At 34.9% G+C, this 27,968-nt stretch overlaps 1 protein-coding gene and 1 non-coding gene across 2 annotated transcripts; one reads left to right on the forward strand and one right to left on the reverse strand.

The window, feature by feature from the left end:
• Positions 1-259: 259 nt before the first annotated feature.
• LOC144962710 (uncharacterized) lies at positions 260-27,409 on the reverse strand. Its single transcript, XM_078895898.1, has 15 exons — positions 27,300-27,409; positions 22,786-22,899; positions 21,017-22,263; positions 20,169-20,299; positions 19,632-19,758; positions 18,043-18,142; positions 17,673-17,821; positions 16,046-16,322; positions 9,528-9,647; positions 9,223-9,287; positions 7,181-7,293; positions 6,317-6,448; positions 5,792-5,878; positions 4,963-5,144; positions 260-2,095 (listed from the first exon to the last, which is right to left on the reverse strand). Exons 1-15 carry the CDS (start codon positions 27,381-27,383, stop codon positions 1,958-1,960), a joined length of 3,066 nt encoding a protein of 1,021 aa, XP_078752024.1. The 5' UTR covers positions 27,384-27,409; the 3' UTR covers positions 260-1,957.
• Trnat-agu (transfer RNA threonine (anticodon AGU)) lies at positions 8,049-8,120 on the forward strand. Its single transcript has one exon. It is a non-coding gene; the product is annotated as a tRNA-Thr (tRNA).
• Positions 27,410-27,968: the final 559 nt, after the last annotated feature.

Consider the following 27,968-nt stretch of genomic DNA (forward strand, 5'->3'; position numbering starts at 1 on the left):
GATGATGATGATGATGATGATGATGATAATGATGATGATGATAATAATAATAATAATAATAATAATAATAATAATAATAATAATAATAATAATAATAATAATAATAATAATAATAATAATAATAAATTTAATCATAATAAATATAGTAACAATAATAATAATAATAATAATAATAATAATGATGGTGATGATGCTATAAAAAAAAAAAAACTTAAAAAAAAGGAAAATGATATTGATACTTATCGAAAAAGGACAGGCAAAATTTTCAGTATTTATTCTAAAAAAAGCCATAAATTCACAGCATTTTTAGATATTCTTATCATTTGGAATTAAATTTATTTTGGCAAAGATATATTATCACAAAATAATAATTGAAGTTCTATAGTTTTCAGAAATGGACAATCTGTTTACCATTTTACGGTAAAAATGAGCTTCATGATGGGGGATATTTCTTCATACGCTCTATATTTCTCTTTCATACTACTATTACTGGTAACACCATTTCATCAATCAAACAGAGTTTGTTGGAAACAAGGCAATGTTGAATGTTTCTTGCGACCACATCAAACATAAATATTGGACAAACATAAGTATTGGACATAGCAGTCATTAAAAAGAAAAAAAATCCCTTCTGGAGACATCGTCATATGCTGTCACGTTGACATTTCATGATGGATTATAAATAATCCATCAAAGTCGAAACACACATGTTGTCCAACTGAGCAAATTAGAAGTTAATAATCATGGACGAGGATAAAAACAAAAGAACCTTCCTAGATATCCTGGGTCACAGCACAATCCTTTATCATTTGACGAACTCAACTCTCATAACAAAGAGTTCTGATTAATGTTTGAGTATAGAATTTTACAAAGTAATATTTGGAATGCTTTTAGAGTGAGATGGTTTTCTAATAATAGAAACAAAATTTGTGTGGTAGTGTAGAAATGAAATTTCAATTAACATTCTCGCCACCTTCATTTCAGGGCAATAAAAAATATCAAAATTAATCATTATCATTATGCCACTTTTGTATGGCACCATCCAAGGACTCAAAGCCTTATAAAAATACAAACCCTTCTCAAACTATGATAAATAAATAAATAATTAATTTTTTTTATTTTTTTAAAAATAAAATAATTAAATAAATGAAAAAAATAGATAAGTATATTTTTGAAAATATAAAATTTTAAAAAAATCAGAATCAAGTTCTAATAAGATGAGACAGAACAACAATCATTAGGGATATCATTAAAGAATAACAACCCAAGGCTGCTAAATGTAAATAAATTCCAAAAGTAATTACTATTATAATTGACATTCAAAGTTGACTCATAAAATGTAAAGTGATACAGAAATAAATAAAATAATTTTTTCACAGTGCAAATCAATGACACAAATGAACACATACACACTAGGCCACAAAGTGACCACTGACTAAGTATTGAATATTATTTAAGCCATAGAGGGCGTTATCACCCATGATCGCCTGCTGCTGAATTGTCTGGGATTGCCTGTATTAGGTATACTCTTTTTCAGTACTGATTCAAGTTGTTTATTCTATTTTCAGCAGTAAACACTTTGTTTTTACTATAACTAGAAGAGTTCTACTTTCGTTTACACTTTACCATTCACCGATTCAGACAGAAGTTACCGAGTTATGATTTTTAATGGTTGAAAAGTGTTAGAATTTGGAATTTTGTTTAAAATCAACTTTTATCATAGTCTTGATAACTTTATCAAATAATATGTTTCATAGAAAAGGCAACAAATTCTTCTATTTTTTAAACATTTGAATCATCTCTATCGTATGTACAGTTAAAAAGTTCCGCCTTTTTAAAAAACAGCATTCATTATGTTATGACCTTTACATCAGCCATCTGAGGGGGGAATATTTGAATAGGGTCAGCCCTTTAAGGGTTAAAATTGTCATCCAACATATGACAAATTTTACCAGCTTCACCGACACACACAAGATGATATGCCTTTTGAGTATTTCCAGCCATTGTCCCAAAATCCAGAGCATTCAAAACCTCCAGGCCCATGAAGCTTGGTGTCGGGACCAGTGATAACATAGTCTGGCAATAAGTTGGAAAACTGAGAAAGACAATAACAATGGATATTAAGGGTACAACAATTGTACTTCAGATGAATTCCTTTTTAAAAGCAATTTTTTGACATTCATTAACACGCTTAGAGAAATAAAACATTTTAATAATGATGCCAATGAATTCTCAATAGTGATGTCATATTCCTAAAATAATTACAGTAGAATTACTTTAAACCGAAATTTTGGGGACCTTCTAAACCATTTCGGTTTAAAGACATTTTGGTTTAAAGCAAGTTCCTGTTTTGCGATGTTTTTCAAGGGTAGTAACTATTTAAGAAATTTGCTCATTTAATCGTATCATGGGTTTCCCCATAAATGTAGTTGTTGAATAAATGCCGTCTTCGTAACCATTTTAAAAATCATTATTTTTTTATTTTATTATTTAAAAAAAAATTGGTGTGGTTTTAAAATATTTTTGGGAGTTTTCGTTTTCAATTCAAAATTGTTGAAAGAGTTGAGTTCGAAATGCCGTGTTTTTTACATATCTCCGTCTTGATCAACTTTTTTTTCATCGACTTCACATAGTATTTTAATTTTGAACTCCAACGTGTAAGCACAGTGCTTTCTTTTAGACATCTTTTAGTAAAATGTAAAGCTAAAATAAGATCGAAAATTCTTGTGCGATAATTGATAATGAATGACGCGCAGCTACTCAGAGGTGAAGTGAAATGGAAATGAAAAGGCGTGTCAATGCTAAGCTGTCTACTACACACCTCTCTTTTGTTGAAAAGCCATTAGGTTCAAAGGCCTAATTACATAGAACACCCCCCCCCCTCTCACACAAGACATTCAATCAAAGTGGAAATGAAATGGCATGTCAATGGTAAGTTGTCTACCACCCCCCTCCTTATTGTCGTGTTGAAAATCCAGTCAGTTCCAAAGCATCAACACACGAGCGAGAACATCTCGCTTGCGTGATTCTACACCCCAACTCCCCTCTTTCCTCATTTTTCGCCTGCCAGTCACCCGTTGTCTAAAATTTTTTCAAAATTTCAAAAATTGAGCTTTTATATAGTGCAATATCCACTTAACATGCTCAAAGCGCTTTACAAAGGGTCCCTGGTCAACAGCAACATTTAACATGTAGGACGAGACATGACGCCTGTTAGGCGATATTACAGTTTTTCGGACAAAGACAACGCTGTTAACGGCCAGGTACTCATTTAACACCTGAGTACGGTGAGAGAATGTGAGTAAAGAGTCTTTTCCAAGGACTCAACTATGCGTCGAGCGAGGCTCGAACCTAGGACCTTCCGATCCGAAAGCGAGTGTCATACCACTAGACCACATAGCCGCCCGTTGTCTTCCTTTTCCAGTCTACGATCGTGGTGCTGGCCAAACCCAAGTGCAGTGATTGAAGTGTTTGCCTACCCCCCACCCCCTACCCCACCCATCACCCTCATCTTATACTTACGCTCTTTGTTTTAATATCACCGGGCATTATTATGTGGGAACCTTCCCGAATTTTTGAAGAAAAATAGAGAGAGAAAAAGGGAAGGTGCTCTCAAGTTGTTTCGGTTTAAAGAAAGTCCTTCTTAGAAGTATTTCAGTTCATCGTAAGAATTAGTACAAAGATAATGAAGAAACTAGTACAATTTATTAAATTCTTTGCGGTTTAAGGTATTTTTCGGTTTAGCTTCTTTCGGTTTAAAGTAATTTTACTGTACTACCACAATGAATTCCGAAACGACGTCATAATCCGAAAAAAAAATTATCATTACTATCCTGTCATCATCATTATTACCATCACTATCAATTATGGCTTTTATAATTATTACTGCCACTGTATTCTTCTTCTTATCATTATTATTTTTATTATCATTATTACAGTCCAAGCCGATTTATTGGGACGATTCGATTCCCAACAAATTGCCCCAATTAAGCAGCGGCCATGAAAGCGAGCAATTTTTCAGATCTACCATAGTCTACTTGACATTATCCAGACTTGTGACTGGCAAAACAACTTCTAACTGCATAAAACAATTCATGAATTTGCCACTCATAATGGTTGCATAAGTAAGCAACAGATTAAAAATACATTGTCTACTCATACGTCTCATTGAACAAACAAACCATTTGGTGGTGACAGCCTTGAACAAACAAAGCCATCAATCATTACACATCACACTATTGGTCAGTAAACAGGCAAGCCTAGCATTGTGGCCGTTGACCAATGACCATAAACATGATGATGGCAGTGGATAACACTGACAAGGGATAGAGGTAAATTTTCTTGTTCACATCTCTGTGATGACTGTGACGAATGGTTCGACAACACACCCAATTGACTATCGCAATAGACACAAACAAAGGATACAAGTAAATTCTATTGTTCACACCTCTGTGATGAACGGTATGACCGCACACCCGATTGACCGTCCCGTTAGACTAATTTGCATTTTATGAACCATCGGTTTAAAGAAGACAACAAAAAAGCTCTATATGGGGATGGTCATTGTCGAATTCCATTCCCCAATAAAGCAGCTGTCCAAATTAAGTGGCATCCCCAATACCGGCTTGGACTGTATTATCACTATCATTATTAATATTATTATTATTATTTTAAAAATTATAATTATTATTGTTATTACTATTATTGTTATTGTTATTATTATCATTATCATTAATATCATTATCATTATTATCATTATTATTATTATTATTATTATTATTATTATTATTATCATCATCATTATTATCATTATTATCATCATTATTATTATCATTTTTATTATGAATCTTATAATTATTTTTTCATCATTATCATCATCACAATCATTATTTTCATTATTAATCTCATCACCAATATTGTTGTTTCATATCCCTTTGGTCAATTAAATGTTTACAGACTTACGGGAGATCTGGCCATGGGAGGAATGGTAGGTGTGGCCAAATGGATTACATCTGCTAATCCGTTCATGGACCTACCCATCAGCAAAAGGGCTAATCCGCCATGGCCATGAGGTGCTAAGGTTAAAATTCCTACTTGTGATGATTCATATTTACATGTACTACCCAACATCACATGTTTTTCATCTGTTGATTAGATAAAATTCAACAAAAAAATAATTATAGTCAAGAAGAAGATGATGAACAATTTCTTTCGAAGTAAAATTAATGGGAAAATGGATGATTAATAAAATATATCCAAAATTTGACCATATGAAGACTATTAGTGCACACTATATTATGTTAGTATTTAAGATTTCAATGACAACTGTGACCTTTGGTCATATCAACACCAGTAAAAAAGAAAAATGAAGAGAAAATGGAAAGATCATTGATCTAAAAAACATGTGTAACACACACATCAAGGAAGAAATAAGACAAAGAGAACTATGTGAAACAAGAAACAGAAATAGATGGCATGAGCAATATGTTCTCTACTTACCAGTCCCACTAGGACGGAGACCAGTGATCAAAGGAGATACATGTTTTTAAAATATAACAAAAAACTATACTGAATCTCTGTTTCAACAAGTTCGGATCCTGGAAGGCCTCTGATTTATTAATGTGGTGAATAAAAACTCCCCCCACAATTTCTTTGCAATGGTTTTAGGTAATCACACCTTCTGACAATATCATGAACACAACGAGACCGAAAATATTATAACAAGAAATGACCTAAGTTTCAACTTTTTTATGCAGGTGTCTACAAAAAAAAAAGTATTTTTTAAACTCACCAACTTCCAAATCCTTAAGTTTTTCCAGATATTTAGATGTCAGTGTGTTCTCATTTTGGTTCCCTATGACAATCAGATTTTTATCACCTGTAAATGATGTTTAGAGAGATCTTTGGTGAATCAGGGTTCAAATGATTCTGAGGTTTGACTTACATAAGCTTTAGTCCCAGCACATAATCATAATTCATAAAAATACAGTGGTCAAAATTTGGGAGCAAGCCGTGAACTGTTATATATTTATATATATATTATATCTATATATATATATATAATCATATAAATTAAAAACATATCATAAATAATAAAAACTATAAATAAGATTCATAAAGTCAAAGTTTGAGTCAGGTTAGTGACTTATGCAAGCCAAAATACACCTGGTCAAAGTATTCGCCAATATTGTTTCAATGATCTTTAATAGAAGAAAGGTTCCACATTCCTTTTCATCATCAATAAAAAAAAGAGAAGCCACATATCCACAAAAAATTACTTAAAACTCATATCCTACAAATTGCCAACAATACTCACCTATTGCATGGTTGTCTATATCTATATCTTTGATAATCGGAGACAGACTATCAGAAGTCAGCATAAACTGGTTAGCAATGTAAGATGCATGGGCCAAAATTTGACTAGAAACTGAGTCATTACCTAGTGTTCCTGAAAATATATTTTGAAAATAAAAATTTTAAAAATATATTAAACCAACAACAACAAAAAATAAAGAAAGAAAACAACAAAAAGTTTTTTTTTAAAACCAAAAATAAATAAATAAAAAACAAAATGTTCCTGTCTTTTGTATTCATTGGCAATCATATTAAGGATAGCAAACAACATTAAAGCTGAATTCTGTTTCCGCAAAGAACTTTCAAAGTTTAGCTTCTTATGTCAACTTATGCATGCACACAGACAAACAAGAGCACTATGAAAAAAAATGAGAGAGAGAGAGGGGTGGGGGAGGGAGAGAGAGAGCGTGAGGGAGGGAGAGAGAGAGAGAGAGAGAGAGAGAGAGAGAGAGAGAGAGAGAGAGAGAGAGAGAGCGTGAGGGAGGGAGGGGAAGAGGGAGGGAGGGAGGGAGAGAGAGAGAGAGAGAGAGAGAGAGAGAGAGAGAGAGAGAGAGAGAGAGAGAGAGAGAGAAAGAGAGGGAGAGAGAAAGTGTGTATTATTCTATTATTCATGTAGGATGAAAATTGATATTTCTATCCACGGTCATCTTGACAATTTCTCTTTAAATGATGAATCATTAAAATCTTTTGAATTTTAGTGCTCAGCCACACAATTCTTTGTGAGAAGAGTGTGAAATCAGTGGTATTGATAAAGGTGAAAATAACAAGTCTCATAATATCTTATCAAAATAAATGCTCAATCAATTTAAAAGCAATCATAACTAGCCTGCCACGATAATGAATGCTCTCTCAGCCACTCTCCTGGCAGGGCCATAGTTCCTGTAATTTCTTGACATGTCATTTGGAAGTGACTGAACTTTCTCCCATAGGGGCCCACTCCTGAAAGTCATACATTTTATAATAAAAGACGGTTTTTTGGGGGTTTTTTTTTGGGGGGGGGGAGGGGGGGGGGGTTAGTTTCAGCTGGATTGATTATCACATTTGTAGCTATAGAACCCTCTACTGCTCTTAAAAATGATAAAATTGTTCTTTAAGAAGAAAAACTAAAAGCTGTTTGCAAATAAATAATCATAAAACAATGCATCTCTATACAGTCAATACCCACTGTTTCAATTTTGTATTGCTTCATTTAGTCAGACTTGCCACAAGCGATAAAAAAAACTAAAGATTTACCCCAAAAATTCTGTCTAAACCAAACATGTATGGTTTCACCCTCATTTCTAATGACCACACCAGTCTCTTGATCTTTCTGTCAAATTTCAGTTGAAGAAATGTTATTGAGAAACTAGGGAGGAGGCACCGGTGTAAGATAAAAATCTGAGCAAGTGTGTATGAAAGTGCCAGGCAAAACAAGAAAGAAAGACACAAGAAAAAGAAACCATCCCGAAAAATCAGTCTGCGGGGATCGAACCTCAGACCTTCTGACGATTCTTCACAAGGGTGCCTGCTCCCTAGTTTCTCACTTTGATATTTTCAATAAAATAAAAGATAAAAATGGAGCAATTCAAATGTATTCGTCCTTGTCCTCTCGTGTTCAATGTGTGTTGTTTGATGCAAGCAAGAGTTCACAGCGTAAAACGCAATCCCTTGTGAAAAAAAAAATATAGGCATTAAAATTGACCCAACTCTTGGGAGCCTCTATGGTGTAATGGTAGCACGTCTGACCAGTAATCAAAAGGTCTGAGGTTTGATCCCCAGTTGAGGCAGCTTTGGCACCTTTCATACACACTTGTTCAAATCTTTATCTTACACCCATGCCTGCTCCCTAGTTTCTCAATTTGATATTCTCAGAAATAAAAATAGAGCAACTCAATTATCTTCGTCCTGGTTCTCTCATGTTCAATGTGTTGTTTGATGCAAGTGAGGGTTCACAGTGGAAAGCATGTACCCTTGTGAAGAATATAGGAATTATAATTGTCCCAACTATTGGGAGCCTCTGTGTTGTAATGGTAGCACATTTGACCAGTAATCAGAAGATCTGAGGTTCGATCCCCGGTCAAGACAGACTGATTTTTTGGGATGTTTTTTTTCTTCTTGTACTTTTCTTTCTTGCTTTGTCTGGCACCTTTCATACACACATGTTCAGATCTTAATATATACCCTTGTATTTTGACTACAAAAACTCTACCATAGTTGTTGGTGATTTCAATTTCAAAATGCAGGTATGATGATTTTATAATTATCAATCCTAAATTCAGGGTTTGCTTTAATTGTATTAATGCTTCTATTTCAACACTTCAAAATATACGGTGGTGTGGTTTAACTAAAAAGAAAAAAAACTCCAAATCTAATAGATATTTTTAAAATATGGGGCTCTTCTGGCTGGTATCTACTATATATTAATCACATGGATATGCATAAGAACTGATATAGTGCTGTTCACTTGGTCACATATTAATTTATTACAAAAATAACAGAAGTTTCAAATCTGGAGAATAAAATCTATATTTTCCAATTTCGGCTCCTTAAAAATCTGTAGATAATGATTCAATTTTAATTAGCGGCAGGTCTATATGTTACATAAGGTAAAAAAAAAATAATTAAAATTTCAATTGCATACAGTACAAGTCAACTCTTAGGCGCCCTCTTAAAAAAACTAGAGTGCTCAAAACATATGTCAGTGCCTTTGGAAAGTAAGAATGTGTGTTAAGTATACCTAAAATAAGGACATATTTCCATTTTTTCTTTTTGTGACCATTGTCAATAATCCAGCAACTGATTTTGCTTCAAACTAATTGGATAACGATTCCCCAAATACAAATGAAACTTGTGCATAAACATGCATTATCCTTCATATATTTCACTAACCTGCAAAGAACCACAGGAATATTTGTCAAACTTGTAGTTATATCATTGCCATCAATCTCCATAGTCTGATAAAAAGAATATTATAACAAAAATCCAAACGTTATCATAATAATCTAATTCTCAAATAAAAATGACAAGAAGAGGAATGATGATCGATTAAAAGATGCAAATTTGAAATATTTTGGTTTTAAATAAATGCTTCAGCAATTGATATTGCATACACGTAACTGTAATGTATGTTCTCAGTGAAAAAGGAGTTTAAAATTAATCAACCCAAATAGCATAGTAAATGAGCAGTAACTTACCAATAAATCATTGCCTCCATGAACTTTCCATGGGAAGGCTGCACTACGAACCCTGGTGGTGAGTTCCAAACACTGAACATTTTTTGTGACAATGAGAACCTTGCCTTCTTGAGTGCTAATCTGCAGAATAATGAAAAAATTATACGAGTCTTACCTTGGGAAGACGAAGTATGATGATAATTATTCCGTCTCTTAATGCTGAAGGAGTCAATTGGAGGAAGCGCTGCGTCACGTGATCACTATTTAACTCCGAAAAAGCTGCCCACAACAAGTGTGTAGTAATGATAATACACAACTAAACTAAGTACTCTATGAACTTATCCCGCGATAGGTTACACATGTGTAATATATAGCACAATTTCACCGAAAAACAACAATAATACTCAATATAGAATTATAATCATATTAATAGTAAGGGCAAGGGAGGGAAGGGCAATTGACTCCTTCAGCATTAAGAGACGGAATAATTATCATCATACTTCGTCTTCCCAAGGTAAGACTCGTATAATTTTTTAATTATTCCGTCTACTTTAATGCTGATAGGAGCCACTTGGAGATTTCAAAGCAGGGCAGGTTTTGAGGATAGTACTGAATTTGCAAAAGATTCCGAATGAGATTCAATGGGCTTTTTATAGAATCGAGCAAAGGTAGACTCCCTTTTCCATCCTGCCGTATTAAGTACATGCCATATATCTACACCCTTAGCTGCTGAAGAACAAGATGCTGATCGTGTGCTGTGTGCTTTAAATATGTTAGTATCCACTCCTGACTTGGTTAGGATAAGTCTAATCCAACGTGACAGTGTATCCTTGGAGACTCCTAAGTGAGGGCTAAGGGTGCTAATAAACAATTTATTAGAAGATCGAAGTGGTCTAGTCCGTTTCAAGTATGCTCGTAGATATGTCATAACACAAATCCACCTGTCCTCATTAAATGCATGGAGTGTAATAATTGTTTGAGGATTAGAAGGCGAGTTATGTTTAAGCAATTTACTAATATGGAATATAGCTTTGCTATCATGAATAGATAAACAAGATGATTCAATAGTCATGGCATGAAATGATTGGCACCTATGTCCCGTAACAAGAGCACATAGCATAAGAAGTTTGGCTCCTAACATAAAAAGGTTAAGATCACGAGCAGGGGAAAGTGATCTTAAATAATTTAACACAGTAGATATGTCCCAAACAGTAGTGTAACGGGCACGAGTGGGTCGAGAATGAAATACACCTTTCATAAATCTACACACTAGCGGATCTGAACCGGTCTCGTTCAATGTTGACACTGCTGACCTCGCTGTATTGATGGCACTGTATCCCAATCCAGATTGAAATAATATTGTCAAAAAAGCTATAGTAGTCTGAACATTTTTACTCATAGGGTCCACCCCATCAGCATCACAAAACTGGATAAATTTCAGTAAGTAACTATTGTACTGTTTTTGGGGGTTGCGACGCCAACTTTTCATAATTATTTTTAAGGCGTGCTTGGAAACTCCTTGTTTCCGGATTTTTGCCCTGATAAGAGACAAGCCATCAACTTTAGTTTTGGATACAAAGGGTGCACAGCTGCCCTGTCTGATGCCAATGTCAATAGGTGTTTTGAGGCTTTTAGATGGACCGGGGGCGCTATCAGCATAGTCATAAGTTTGGGGAACCAAGTCTGTGTTTGCCAAATTGGTGCTATCACCAACGCTCGCGATACTTTGTCTTGTTGTATCTTTTGTAGAGCCCTGGGGATCATATTGAATGGAGGGAATAAATACACAAATCCAGCCCATAAATGATAAAAGGCATTAATGGCACAGGCAGATGGTCAGGATATAACGACATATATTTGGGAATAAGAAAATTGGTTCTAGAAGCAAAAAGATCAATTTCTGGATTTCCAAAATGATCACAAAGCTTATTGAACTCTGCTCGATTAAGCGACCACTCAGTATGAATAGATAATTTTCTACTATAATCATCAGCAATGGTATTTTCCACTCCGGGAATATGACATGCTGAAATCCATATTCCCCTGGTTTTGCACCATAAAATTAACTCTCGTGTGATGTCATTGCATTTAACTGAATGGGTTCCCCCCATGTTATTAATGTAAGAAACAGCTGTCATATTATCTACTTCTACCCGAATGTGACAATTGGAAATATCTTTGCACAAAGATTGAAGTCCTAAATAAACTGCTTTTATTTCTAGAACGTTGATGTGATCCATCTGCTCTTCTTCCGTCCACATACCCTGTGTGGCAACATCATTCATAATTGCTCCATAGCCATGACCTGAAGCATCAGTTCTCATCACAAAAGAAGGGTTATCTATATGTAATCGTTTCTTACTGTGGACGCCTTCAGACTTCCACCATTCTAATTCAATAAAAGATTGAACTGAAACTTTAATATATCTATCAAAGTTATATACTTGTTTGAGAGCCTCAATTTTTTGACACTCAAGACTTCTATAGAATAAAGGTCCATATTCAACAGCAGGGAAAGAGGCGACTAACATGCCGATAATCTTAGCTAAAAATCTAACTGAGATGGAAGAAGGAAGGTTCTCAATCATACAAATAATCTGATCTTTCTTTTTATCACTTAAAGTCACTGACATATCCAAGGAACTGAGTACAAACCCTAAGTGCTCCATTTCTTGAGATGGGGTTAAGTTAGACTTATCTGATATTTCAAATCCTAACGAACGCACAATATTGGTCGTGTACTTCAAATTATGTTCGCATTCCTCATAAGAAGGGCCCTGAATATAAAAATCATCAATATACAAACTGCATATAATTCCCTTAAGATGCAGATGAGCAACAATAGGTTTCATGATTTTAGTGAAGATTCTAGGACTATCACGGAACCCCTGCGGAAGAACAAGGTATTGGTATAACGATTCATTATGAACAAATTTAAGAAATTTCGTAAAATCTGGGTGCATGGGCAAAGAATGGTATGCATTAGATAAATCTAGCGAAACCATGAAACATTTAGGTTCTATAAGTTGTAAACAAGAATGTAAAGTGTCCATTTTAAAATGGCGATAACGCACAAAGGAGTTGAGATGTTTTACATTTAATATCATTCGATACTTTTTCCTCTGCTCACCGGGTATAGCACGTTTCTCCCTAAGGAAAACATTATTAACAAAATCACCCTCCTCCGGTGTACATTTCTGGATAACACCATCCCTTTCATATTGTATTATCATCTCCTGTAAAGCTAACTTTTCATCCTGTTTAAATTGGATAGTATGAGCTGGTTTCATTTGAACAGGAGGGACAAAAAATCAATTGCACATCCAGAAATACATTGAATAATAAAAGGATCAGAGGTATACATTTTCCAAGTAGATATAAATAATTTAGTTCTGCCCCCATGCAAATGGGTTACCTTATCCTTTAATTCCTCCTTTTGAATGTGTGTTGCTTGTGGTGTTGTTTGTGGTTGTTCCATGTCCTTGTATTCCCCCGAAAGGTGTTTGTCCCCCTCCTTGACCTTTCCATGGTTGACCTTTGCCTAAAAAAGGAAACCTTTTCTGGCCATGGGACGGGTACGGGGAAAATCTCCTTGTGGTTTTTGCCACTCGAATAGAATCGTTCATGTCTTTAATCTTATCTTTAATGTTGCTCCCAAATAACTTGTCACTAACAGGATAGGAAGCGGTACAGAGAGCGTTGAGGTCATCTCTAATTTCACCGCGAAGTGACTGTCTTCTATAAATATCCAAACTATGAGAGGCATTGGTGAGCAAAGCGACTCCATCCGAAATATTTTCCAGTACTTCTTTGTTATCTCCTTTCACCATCTCCATAGCCCTGCAAACAGCAGTAATGCCTTTCATAAGCGATACCTGCACTTTCTGCAAGGATGCGTCCCTCATTCTAGAGGCAGGGATATCTGTTTAAAAACCTCCTCATTGCATTGGACAACCTCTAGTCTAGAGCAATTTGCTGGCACTGGATATTTTTCAGAGAGAGCAGTAATCGTATCCTTGGGCAGACCGTCACATAAAACCTGTGTAACACCAGTTGAAACATTCTCTGCCAGCACCTTCCCTTTCACTTCTGTCCTGCCTACCACATTCTCGAAATATGAGAATGCCTGCTCCATCATCCCTGCATCTCTACTACTGCCTGGCACCATATCAACTGACCGCGAAAGGTCAGCATTACATTCTACATCTTTACTGCCTGACCGCGAAAGGTCAGCATTACTTACATCTTTACTGCCTGATCGCGAAAGATCAGACTCAATGTCATCATTACATATTGGCCGCGAAAGGCCAATATTGACATTAGCATCTTCCTCCTCCATTTCATTAAAACGGTCAAAGGCCTCCTTCATTTGGCTCACCACTGGCACCAATCCCATCAACACACTGAGTTGCTGTTTTATTTCATTAAAGTCCAGTTCACTGCTACCAACGTTACTACTACCAGCACCGTAACTGCTCCCCTCCGTTTTCTTTCCTTTACCTTTCCCCTTCACACCTCTTACACTTCCTTTCCCAACACATTCCTTCTCGCTCGCCCCGTCTTTCACTTCACCACCTCCTTTCCCTTTCTTATCGTCCGCTCGGCTACTCTCGATTGTTTCTTTCTCCATCACTGACTCGGAACCAAAAATGGCGTTCATTGTTTGTAAACAAAGGGACCGAGATGGCAGGCGATAAATAGGTGTTAAACTATTGTTTAAAATTGCACAAGTTTTACGAATATATACACTATCCAGATGAATGAATTCACAACATATAAATTGAACACAATTCCGTTTGAAAATATAGAATAATAATAATATAGAATTTAAATCAAATTGAAGTTGGTGGGCTCCAGTGATCAACGCTAAAGCAACGCTAAAAAGTGGTCACGTGACGCAGCGCTTCCTCCAAGTGGCTCCTATCAGCATTAAAGTAGACGGAATAATGAAATGCAATACACTTGGTCAATCTCTTTTGTAATTGTAAACACTTGTGTAAATATTTTTATGGATAATTTAATATATCATAAATAACAAATTATGCTCAGATATGTGCTTCATAAAATTTTATGAATAAAAATAAGACATTTTTTTTTAAATAAAGCAAACAATATTTAATGAATTAAAAGTTTATACTGAAAGAAAAATGAGTGTCACAACCAAACTCATAGTAAAATGGATCAATTGAACATGATTAATGAGATCGTTCTACACAAATTTTCTCCTCTCCCACTCTCTTCTACCAATTTCTCATGTTTAACTTTATCTCTGTGACTTAAATCTCTGATTATTATAACTTTTGCAACCAGTCAATTCCACAAAAATCCATCTATTTTTAAATCTGTCCCTCCAGGAAGTCACAGCACTTGCGGCCGTGATTGTTCGCTGTTACCGCAACGGGACCACAATTTTGACAATTGCCGCAATTTTTTGCATTTTTCCATGTTCTGGAGTCGCATATATAATCATATAATGCTAATCCTGGTGGCATCCCCTGTATATACCTGGGATATTATTTCTTTTCTGTGTATTCAATGTCAATATCAATGTAATTTATGGACACAATTCTGTATAATACATACCAACTAAAATTGGTGGATTGTGCTTGTCATAGAATTAAAGCAAGAATAAATTATTGTGCTCTGTTTATTGAAAACAATGTCTTAAATTTGCAATATTTCCTTGCAATTTTTGCATGCAATTTTTTGAATGTTGGGTCAATTTTTGGGGTTTTCATTTGCAATTTTCCGCGGGGACAGTTAAATCAGACAAACATGAATCATCCTTCTCCCCCCCCCCCCCCCCCCCCCCCCCCCCACATATTTTCATTTTTTAAAAAGTATACGCAAATATCTATGTCATTGTTTTTTTTTTGCTTATATAGACGCTCATATAAAACTGTTATCAAAAGGTCACACAAAAGAGTTTGGTTGTGCTTAGAAGAATCTAAAAACAATCATAAAGATAAAAAAGACAAAGGGACTGGTTAAAACATTGAATAGAAAGTGCAATCCATCCACATGTTGGAAGATGACATAAGAGTCCCAGTGATGCATTGGTTCAGGTCCCAACGATGAGAAAAATACTCAAAAACAAATATTAATCAACTAAAATCAAAATATGAATATATAAATAACAGTGAGATGATTATAATGGATGATAATATATTCTGATAAAATGCATGAAACTTTTCCCTGCTTCCTTCTTGGTAAAGGATCACAGCTAAGGTGAATGGAAAACCAATAGCTGCATTCCAGGAAAAGGATAGAAAGCGACTTGGAGGATGATAGAAAACACATCAAGAATGATTTTGTGGATAGAGTAATTACTACTTCTGCTCACTCAATACGATATCTCTCTGCTTTATCTGACACTTACAGATAATTTGAATAATAGAAACAACTCACTCTGCACTTTTGCTTTTGATTGTATGTAAGCACATGCAAAGCAACTTCTTTTAATTTTGACAATGTAGAAAAAAATATCATAAGAGCTCCTTAGGGAAGTTTTTCAAAAGAAAAAGAAAAAGAGAACTCACTTTAATTGTACTTTTTTGAAGTGGTGCAACTTGTTGCAAGATTTTGAGTCCTTTCATTGTTCCACCAAAGGCTGGATTGTATGTTACATATAGTACAGTGTCCTTCAGCTCTGTCCTCGACTTACTGTAATGGTTATCTGTCACTGCTTCATCACACACTTCACCCCCGTCTTTAGAGCAACTACTCAATTGATCTTTTGACGATAATGAAGTATAAATACCCGACAAGAAGTTCCTTATATTTGCATCATTCATGCATCCTCCGTCATTTGTGTCTCTGAAGTTAAATGTTATTTTTCTTTTGTTATATTCTAAATTTTCTTTACCACAATAATCAAAAACACATATAAAGGCATGACATGCAGGATAGTTCATGGAGGACAGCTACCTGACTGTTTTGAAGTCAAGACAGGGGTAAGACAGGGATGCCTTTTGTCACCAATGCTTTTCTTGTTAGCAATGGACTGGATCATGAAATCCACCACAGAAGCCACAATCAATGGAATCCAACAGAGTCTCTTGATGCAGCTAGATGATCTTGACTTTGCTGATGATCTTGCTCTTCTATCACATAATTTCAAACAAATGCAAGACAAAACGAATAGACTACAAGATTTCTCCTGCAGCACAGGACTGAATATCACTATAAAGAAAACTAAACAATTGAAAATAAATACTACTAATATCGAGAAACTAGTGATTGATGACAGTCCCATTGATGAAGTCTTAGATTAGGCCTTTAATATCTTGGTAGCATAGTAGATAAAAAGGGAGGGAAAGAGAGAGATGTTACAGCTAGGATAACAAGAGCAGCCATTATCATGTTGAAAAAAGTCTGGTCTGCTAGAGAAATACGAAGGAAAAAAGAAGCAATTTGAAATCGGTGTTGCTGTATGGCTCAGAAATATTGCACTTGAAAAAGAAGACAAGCCATAAATTCCAGTCCTTCATCAACAACTGTATGAGAAGAATACTACAAATTAAATAATATGACAAAATTAGAAATGCAGATCTATGGGAGATGACAGGCCAAGAAGAAATAGAAGTAGAAATTAAAAAGAGGAGATGGAAATGGCTTGGCCACACCCTGAGAAGGCCTGCAAAAAACAAACCAGTAGGCTCTTACATGGAACCTGCAGGGAATGAGGAAGAAATAGCTGGAGAAGGGATTGATGGAGGACCTAAAAACTGAAGGCTTAACATGCAGAGAAACTGAGAAGATGGCACAATGCCGGACAAGGTAGAGGGGATTCGTTGATGGCCTATGCTCCAGCCGGAGTGAAGGGCCTAAGTAAGTAAGGAAGTAGTAAATTTTCATTAAGTATAACAGTAATTTTAATGTATTTTACTTGAGATGACTAAAGAATTTTTTTTTTAACTTTAAAAATTTAAAAAGTAAACAAACAAGCAAGCAAATAAACAAACAAGGAAACTCACTATCATTTACCAAAATAAAAAAAAAAAGGAAAAGAAAAAAAAAAATCACCCCCCCCCCCCCCCCCTACCTCCCAATGTAACTGCTTACCATATTAAATCATCATATATTGATGACAATCCATCTCTTACAGAACACTTACCAGGAATATCATGGTGTAAAAAGCAATCGTATATGACGGAAATATCTTACTTTGTATCCCACCACCAATGCTCCAAATTGGACAATTCGAAATACTCCACATTGACTTCAGCCTCTTTCATGAGTCTAAACATTCTCCTTAGAAAATATGGATGAACAGTGCGATCTTTTGCACCGATTCGTAGTAAAACTGGGACATCCTGAATAAATAAACATGAAATAAACCGTTAATGGTTTCCCTCCCATGAACCTTTTAAAACTTGAATAATTGAAACTAAATTAATAAATTTAATCAATTTGATTTTCCTTTTAACTCCCCTATAGATACTGAACAGGTATATATGCTTTTAACATGTAAGTCATTTGAACAAGACACAGTAAAAAAACTTTGAGACCTTTTTCTTTTTAAATCTAAAGTTACCTTTAAATTAGACACATGTTTGTCAACATCATTCTCAGCAACACAAGACTCCATAATAGACTTTGTTAATGGATCAACATGGCTGGTGGCAATATCATGTCTGAGATGGAAAATGGATTTTCAAAGAAAAGATGAGGCGGAGACAATTTATAATTTTCATTCTATATGTGATAAAATGATAAAGATATCGTTGTTTTAAAGAATCATAGCTTACAAAAACAATCAATATCGCATTTGTAAAGTGCTTATCCACATCATAATTTAACATCACAGAATATGTGTTCTATAATGTTGATTTCTCCCAGTGATTCTTCTTCTTCTTCGAGTACCAAGTCTGTGCCAGACATCTGTGATCATGGTACGCCATTCATCTCTCTGATCAGATAACCTCAGAAAACTAATATTACTCTTCTCTTTCTTTGTCACCCAGCTGTTCAAACTATTCAAATATGTTTTTCTTGGTCTACCTTTACTCTTTTTACGTTCTATCTTTCCTGTGAAAGCAAGATGTTCAATACATTTATGTCGATTTAAGTGCCCTAAAAATTGCATTTGTCTTTTTCTTATTGTACGAATTAATAACCTTTTAGTTTCAGCTTGCTTTAATACTTCTTCATTAGTTATCTTCTCTGTCCATGAGATTCTTAACATCCTTCTAAGAAACCACATTTCTGCTGCCTCCAGTTTCTTTCTAATGTCTTCTGTAATTGTCCAGCTTTCACAGCCATATAATAATACTGACCATACATAGGCCTTCAAAACCCTATGTTTTGTTGTCATTGAGATATTGTGGTTTTTAAAAATTCGACTCATTTTTATTAAAACTATCTTTGGCTATTGCAATTCTTCGTTTTATTTCTGTGCTACATCTGCAATCTGAAGTTATTATGTATCCAAGATATTTAAATGTCTGAACTTGTTTTATAGTTTCTCCTTTGCTTATTAAGTTACATGTTGGATTTCTTTCTCTCCTTGATACAACCATGCATTTACATTTTTTACATTTAAATATAACCCCATACGTTCACTCTCTGTAACTTCTTTATTAAGGAGTAATTGTAAATTTTCTTTTGAGTCTGAAATTAGTGTTGGCAGGCATTATAGTAGGATATGATATCAAATAACCATAAAAACAGTTTTTGAATGTTGTGTAATATAAAAGCTCAATTTTATAGCTTGTTATTCTGTGATAGTGAAAAAGTGATTAACACACTTTAAACATGTAAATTAGTACAATGCCTGCAGCCTTGTAGCAACTATAATAATATATTTATTATTGTTCTTTTGCAAAGTGACCAGTATATTGGAGACTTTCTGTTATGGAAGTTAGTATATTTAACTTTATAGATTAGCATTTTCAATGTTTTAGAACATTTTGAAAAATTGAACTTAATATTACATATTGTTTAACATTTGAGTGGATTGGTCCATATATTTTAATCTCCAAATTCTAATAACAAATTTCATCTAGAAGCCAGGCATTATAGTAGGATAAGATATCAAATAATCATAAAAACAGTTTTTGAATGCTGTGTAATATATAAGTTCAATTTTTTAGCTTGTTATTCTGTGATAGTGAAAAAGTATACCTGAAGAATAAGTTACTGTCTCCGTAATCTTCCTTCTTGATCCATCCCGCCAATGACATAAGACCAATAGCTGTATCTGGAAAATGAGTGGCTAAGTGAAGGGCTCCGTGTCCACCCATTGAGTGTCCTGGTAAGAAAATAGATCTATTCATTTTTTTTAATGTTGAGGAAAAGAAATTTGAACAAAAAGTCGAGCAATTTTTTCAATCTTACTCTATATTATTATTATCAATCCCTTTATTATTATTATTACTTTTTTCCATAAATGTTAAAAAAACATCATTTATTTATCATAAAACTGTCTCATGTCCTGCAAATTGACATTTCATTACACATGAATCTAGTTGTATATAAAGTATAAATCAAAGGATATCAAAACAGCAATTAAATTTGGAACTTTATGAATGAACCCTGGGTCACATGCTGGGGCTGGTCTATTATTCAACATGGTGAAAAGTCAGGGTAAACATCAGGGAGACATCATAATTTGAAAGAAATCCAGTCACGCTGTTAGAAAGTCAAGATAGTGAGACTTACCGGCAAACAATACTTTTGATGGATCAGCTTTCATTTTAAACCAGCTACAAGATTGGACCATTTCATCTAAGGCCTTAATAGCATACATAGCAGTAAGAGCCCCAGGTCCCTCCCAATTGTGTGCTCCATGCCTGTCATTTGTATCAGATGGAATAGTTGGAAAATATTGTTTACACAAACTAATCAAGATGCATGCTTTACATTGTTACTCGGGAAAAAATACACATATTACATATTCAAAGTAGAAAGACCCCCCCCCCTCTCTCTCTCTCTCTCTCTCTCTCTCTCTCTCTCTCTCTCTCTCTCTCTCTCTCTCTCTCTATCTATCTATCTATCTATCTATCTATCTATCTATCTATCTATCTATCTATCTATCTATCTCTCTCTCTATCTCTATCTCTATCTCTCTCTATTTTGATCATGCTCTTGTTTTGAACATACGGATGTATGTGTTTGCACGTGAGATCAAAAAAAGATATGATCATTGAGAGATAGAAGTATACCACTAACCTAAATAATAATTTACTCTCCCTGCAACCATAATTTGAATCAATTCAATTTAGAATCTCCTGGTATTTTTTAATTCTACCACATAATAAGTCATTGGATCATTGGATTATGGTTATTTTAACCACTTTAAATTGGACTTAAAGAAATGATCTTTTCACCGATATTTAAAATAAAAATGCATGGTGATTTATTATATGAGGCTGTACATCTCTAAATTTGTTAAATCAATCACTTAAGTCTAAAAAACCCACAGAAAACGAAGTTTGGGTAAATTCTTTCTCCGGACATAGCACAAAGCAAAAAGAAATCATCAAATCATTTTCTATTTACTTAATTACCTGGAGGGTGCAAGAAGCCACATATTTGCAACGCCAAATTCAAAGTCTCCTTTGACCGCCTTTTTGTAACTGTCTGCTTGATTCTGTGGTGGGACTGTGGTGCCATGCAGCGATAATACAACTGGACAGACACTATCAGGACATGAATCCAGAGGCTCAATGGCAGCAGCATGCTGAACAGATCCATCATGATCAATAAAGGTAAATAAAAATGAACTTCCTCGTTCCCGGCATTGAAGAGCAACTTCAAGATCAAAGTTATCCTCAGTTGTTTTTATCTTGAGTTTTAAATGGACATAAGTGCAAGAGGCTGAAAGTCTTTCTCCTCCCTCCATTTCAGATGAAGATAACTTCACTATTACATGAAAAGTTTGACCAGGAGCAATGCGATATTCTTTGTTGTGAAGAGAAGCTTTCCAAGTTATTTTTTCAGAAGAATCATACACGGATACCCTGTTAATTCCAAGCCATTTTTTACTCATTTGATTGGAAACAGGAATTGAGATGTAGGTTGATTTAGGGAGATAACCATCATAAATTTGAGGAAGAAAACTTGGCGCCATTACAACAATGCTACTTTTTTTGGCTAAAGAAAATTTGAAATTTGCCATCAATTTTGCCCGCACCGGTACAAAAACTTGATGAATACCACGTGACAACTTAATTGAAGTCCAATAGTCACTTCGCCTATAAAAGTCTCCGGGAACTACTGCATTGTCAATTAAACATCTTGCAACGCCCAAACATTGCACTGACAAGGTCTGTTCAACATTAGTTGTGGCGAAATGAGCTACTGCCCATCCTTGAAATTCTGTTATTCCCATAGAACCCAAAGAACTAACTAAATCATTCCAATCTAATTGTGGTCTCACTTGTATATATTCATCAGTTTTAGAATTGGATAAATGTGTCCAACTAATTTCTCCCCATGGCAATAGTTCTGATAAATATTTGGGTGGTTTTGAGTTGTAGCGGAATCTTGAGACATTAAAAATCCCTCCATAACTCATGAGTGGATCACCATCAAATTCAGTTTTCCCTATGACGAATGGTCCTAAAAAATGCCAGATATCAATCTTTGTAAAGGAATTGCCCCCCTCCAGATCTGATGCTATTTGAAAACAAGAGTCCGCTTCCTTCTCTTGATTATTTTCAGAATATAAAGAACCTAAAATGCACCAAGCAATTCTATCTTTGTTATTGTTTTCCAAATAGTTCAAAAGACATATGACTATTTTACTTGAACTCTGCAATAAAAAAAAATTAAATAAAAAGGGTTAGTTGTTGATTATCAAATTGGCATATTGATGGTGATAATGATAATCACAACAAAAAAATGACAGAGGAACTAATATTGGAAAACAACATTTTTTTATTTATAATGGCAGCTTGCAGCTATTTTGTCTAAAACAACCCCCCCCCCCCCCCCCCGCCCCCCACACAAAAAAAAAAAGAAAGAAAGAAAGAAAAAAAAGTAATTAAAAAATTAGGAAGGTAATAGCAAAAAAAAAAAAAAAGCTTTCGACGTCTTCCAAAACTGATATAACACAACAATATCTATAAAAATGAAGAATGCAAACTGTGACCACAGTTTGTAAAGTTATTCATTCACTTCTAATATAGATCTCAAACGTGGAATGATTTGAATTATATCTATAAAAAAGATTATATCATAACAAATATTTAAAACATAACCATTTAAAAAACTGAAAATATCAACAAAACCCCCTTTTAAAAAAAAATGAAAATATCAAACTCAAAGTTCCTACCTTGTCTGAATACCATAGATTGTAAATGGTAGACTTCTTTATTGTCTTCAAAGGGCATCCATGCTTTTTATCAAATGATGCAATTTTAATTGACAAAAATTCTTTACTATCAACCTGAAAAAGTAAAAATGAAACAAAAAATTTAATTCTTTTTTTTTTTTTTAATCGGGTTTAGTTTAATTTATCTAAGTGCTTAATTGTTCTGCAAACAATGATATTTTAGAAAAAAAAAGTTCTTAAAGTAAATATTATTAGGGAGTTTTTTTACCTAAAAAATAAAACCCAAAACAATCATTGACTAAAATCTGTTACCTCACACCAAAAAAAAAACAAAAGAAAGAAAGACAGAAAGAAAAGAAAGAAGAAGAAAAAGAAAGAAAGAAATGAAAGAAGAAAAAAAAGATAAATCAAAGAAGGTAAAAGCAAAAAAAAAAAAAAAAAATAGAAGAAAACTTTCGATACCTTCCGAAACAGATTATTTAAGGATAATTAGAAAGGATACGTTCGGGGATAAGAGAATTCCTTTTTGACAGAAAGGAAGTGGCAATTCGGAATTGAGTCTGAATAGTCTCCCATGGCTTTTCATACTCAAATTCCAATATGCACAAAATAAAAAAACCCACTGCATTATACAGTACAGTTTGTGTACAATGGCTACAGTGGGAAATTTTAAAATCTCTGTTCTGTTTTAAATCCCTGTTTGATAAGATCGTTTTCTGTACCTGTGACTGTGGCTCTATAGCAACTGATTATATTAATGTAAGTGTTTTTATGTCTATATATATAAGTGAGAGAGAGAGAGAGATAGAGAGAGAGAGAGAGAGAGAGAGAGAGAGAGAGAGAGAGAGAGAGAGAGAGAGAGGAGAAAGAAAGAGAGAGAGAGAGAGAGAGAGAGAGAGAGAGAGATAGAGAGAGAGAGAGAGAGAGAGAGCAATTTTTTCTCTCATATAAGTATAATACTCACAACATTTGCCCGCCAGATGAAACCAAACATCGGCCTACCAACATACAAAACTATGCGTAACCTTAAATGTATTTTGATTATTTATTTTAGTGAAAACTTTCACCCAACTGTCGGAAGAGTGGAATGACGTCATATTCATTTGTAACTAGTGTAAGTTTTATAAAACAGAGTGGTTATTCAGAGTCGACTCTGAATAACTGTACACCAGGTGTACAGATATTTAGAGCCGAGTATCGATTTGGGTTCTCGTGAGATGATTATTTTCAATTTGATACCAGTTTATTACAGTTACTTTGGAGCAGGCACTTATGTTGGTAACAACAAGATATGAAGTGAGTAGAAAAGTGCCAGAAGACAATAGAGAATAAAAAATTTTTTCGCGGCGGTGGTGGGGTTTGAACCTGCGACCTTATTGGTACGACAACTACGCCTGGCAGGTGAGAGCGTGGCTCTACCGTGTGAGCTATCCACGAACACAAAAATATTCGTTTCAAACCCAAAGTCATTTCTAGATCCCTCTCTCACCCACTTCTTGAGACCGCCGATTCGTTCACCACCATCGCGAAGTAATTTTGACCAGCAGTTAAGCTTAATAGCCAATATTCTCATCACAAACATATAACATAGAAACGATTGAGACATTGAGTATGCTCCGCTGTATGGGGTGAATTTTTAATTCAGAAAAGTGAGTGGAGCAGGCACTTATGTTGGTAACAACAAGATATGAAGTGAGTAGAAAAGTGCCAGAAGACAATAGAGAATAAAAAAATTTTTCGCGGCGGTGGTGGGGTTTGAACCTGCGACCTTATTGGTACGACAACTCCGCCTGGCAGGTGAGAGCGTGGCTCTACCGTGTGAGCTATCCATTTTAAAAATAAAAATAAAATTTTTATTCTCTATTGTCTTCTGGCACTTTTCTACTCACTTCATATCTTGTTGTTACCAACATAAGTGCCTGCTCCACTCACTTTTCTGAATTAAAAATTCACCCCATACACCGGAGCATACTCAATGTCTCAATCGTTTCTATGTTATATGTTTGTGATGAGAATATTGGCTATTAAGCTTAACTGCTGGTCAAAATTACTTCGCGATGGTGGTGAACGAATCGGCGGTCTCAAGAAGTGGGTGAGAGAGGGATCTAGAAATGACTTTGGGTTTGAAACGAATATTTTTGTGTTCATGGATAGCTCACACGGTAGAGCCACGCTCTCACCTGCCAGGCGGAGTTGTCGTACCAATAAGGTCGCAGGTTCAAACCCCACCACCGCCGCGAAAAAATTTTTTATTCTCTATTGTCTTCTGGCACTTTTCTACTCACTTCATATCTTGTTGTTACAGTTACTTTGTAACTTTGACAATTTTATTGCCAAATTCTTAAAACTTGGTGATTTTTCAACTGCATTCGCATGAGGCTACTTAATGTTATTATACCGAATGGAACTTTGGTTTTTAAGATATGATATAACGAGTGAAATTTTAATAGCTTGGTAGACTATTTTCACCGTTATTAGGCACTTGCAAGAAGTAGCTCTCGCGAGTTGAAAACAGGCGAGGATTTCTGTTTCCGTTTTTGAGGGGAAAAAATTTAGGAGTGCTTTTAAAATGCTCATTCTTCTTTCTCAGTGGAATGAAATGGCATGTATTATATATCATTGGAAAGGGCATAACATTCTGCATACAATGATGCTAATATTATTATCTTCCTATATCATGATTTTGAGAAATCTTTGCGTAAAGAGATTATATGTGTTTAAACGCTTATAACTTTTAAACCAGAGATGGTCCTTCTTAATAAAAAAAAAGTCCTTCTGAGATACATATTAAAGAAGCTTCTCTAAAAATTTCAGAGCAAAATATGTTTGCACTCAAAAGTTAGAGCTCCCCAAAAAACAGTAATTGGCCTCGATTGTTTACAGAAGCTGCCATTTTCTTATACTGATTCACTTCCTGTCGTCTGCTGGGTTTGAGAGATAATCCACATCAAAACTTTCCATCTTTATATCTTACAAAGTATTCCATTTATGGAACTTATTTTTGTTTCAAATTATTCAATTAATTGGCGTTTTCATGTCCATGCATTCATTTTATAATTTACAATTCTCTTCCTTTTTTTCCGATTGATTTTTCACTGTTGATTTTGACGTTTTTCATCCTTTGACGGACGTCTGTCCAATTTAGGGGAACGGGGGAGCGGAAGTTTTTAAAATCACCTATTTTCGACGATTTTAAACACTGATACACCACCTCAAACATTTATCAGTCCATATCTTTGCTTTTATGAGGTCTATTTTCATTTTGAAAAAGTTCAAAGTAAACAACTAAATGACGCCGATTCAGTGGTGTATTTGGTCTATCTACATGTGAATAAATATTTAATTGTCGACTTTTCCAATATTCCAATAGGTCATTCATTTGCATGTCGTGATCTATTTTTCCTTGATTTCAGCTGTTTCAGCTCTAAATTATACCTTTCTCTCTCATTAAATAATTATTTTTCTGTTTGCAATGTATTACAGAGATGTTGAATTACCACATGTAAAAATTTCAAAGTTGTATCTGAAGCCGTTTCTGAATTATACTTGATTATCCATTGGGTTGCTGTGTTTTGGTCACATATTTTCCTATTAAGCTTCTATAGAGATTTTTCACGACATAAAAGGTCATAACTTTTTAACTAGTTGAGATAGAGCGATAATTTTTTCACTTTAGTAAATGTTTCACTCCCCTTTATTTTTCTACGCTAAATTAATACCGATATCACTATTTTGAAAAATTCTTGCAAGTGCCTACCGTTATGGTGAAAATAGTCCGAAAAAAAAAGAGAGAGATGAAATATCTAGTGAGTGGACAATACAAAAAAAAAGAAGGAAATACAAACAACATAAAATGATGTAGAGAAACAAAGTGTGGGGGGGGGGGGGGAAGAGAGAGAGAGAGAGAGAGAGAGAGAGAGAGAGAGAGAGAGAGAGAGAGAGAGAGAGAGAGAGACAGAACGGTGGGTGGGGCTGGGAGCGAAATAGAAAGTGGAGGGGAAAGAGACGAGAAAATACTAAAAAATTAAAACGATTTTTTCCCGTAGAGAAAGACGAATATAGAGAGGGAGAGAAAAGAAAAAAAAGAGAGAAATAATATATCGTTATTGCCAGACAGTGCCTGCCAATTCCATAATCCATGTGAGTGGTTGGTAACTGGAAGTTCATCACTCATCATATGAATTCAAAATACGACCAATTGTGTTGTAGAGATTATTAACGCATTTACTGCACTTTTGTTGACTCCATTATTATAGAGGTCGTATTATGACTCGACTCCGAATAACTGTCTACAGTTATTCAGAGTCGACTCTGAATAACCAAAACCTTTTTAAAATATCTACACTTGGCATCATCTCTATACTTTGAGGACGTCACGCCGCTGCAGAAAGTCTGGAGCAGCAGGAAGAGTAAGAGAATCTCTTTTTATTTTTATGGACATGACTTCCCCCCCATCATGATCTTTCGCTGATTGATTGAAAGGGAAATCCCTTGGGCTAGTTTAAATCACTTACTGTCTTTTTCTTTGCACAAACATAATATGTTGATAAAACAGAAAATGCAATAAGCATCAATGCGATTTTCAGTCGAAGTCCCATTGCGAAGTCGTCTGCTGTTGTTAGAACTGAAGTGAAATCGAAAGTAAAACAAAAGTTCCTGTAACCGTCATCAAACCTTGACCTTTCCGGTTTGAGGCTCAAACTGGTTCAAACTGTTATAGTTTCAAAGTTTCTGCTTTCTGGAGGCTGACCATTTTAAATTAATTACAATGTGATTGAAATTTAGATCCAAACGGCTCAATTTGTAGCGGTCTTGATGGACAAACAAAGGGACCAATATTAAGCTTCAGTCAATCTCCAACTCCAATATAACCCCTCAATGAAGGCTAATGACACAATTACTTATTACACGTATAGATTATTTGCCTTCTCACCGCGCGCTCGACTGGGCGCCGAGCAGAGGCGTAACTAAGGAAAATTGGACATGGGGCGAATAAAAAACTTGTGACCCATCGACTCAACATGGGTTTATGTTGATGTAACCATCAAACGCTAACCCTGTTACCAGTGGCGTGGGGCCATTGGATCGAATGGTGCCAGGCACCACACCAATCTTTTAAAAAATCATTAACAGCATAATTTAATTAAAAATAAAACAGAAATTTTAACTCCACTGTCTTTCGC

The sequence above is a fragment of the Berghia stephanieae genome, chromosome 1 (genome assembly GCF_034508935.2).
Source record: "Berghia stephanieae isolate SIO BIC M18660-M18661 chromosome 1, UCSD_Bste_1.3, whole genome shotgun sequence".
Classification (NCBI taxonomy): domain Eukaryota; kingdom Metazoa; phylum Mollusca; class Gastropoda; order Nudibranchia; family Aeolidiidae; genus Berghia; species Berghia stephanieae.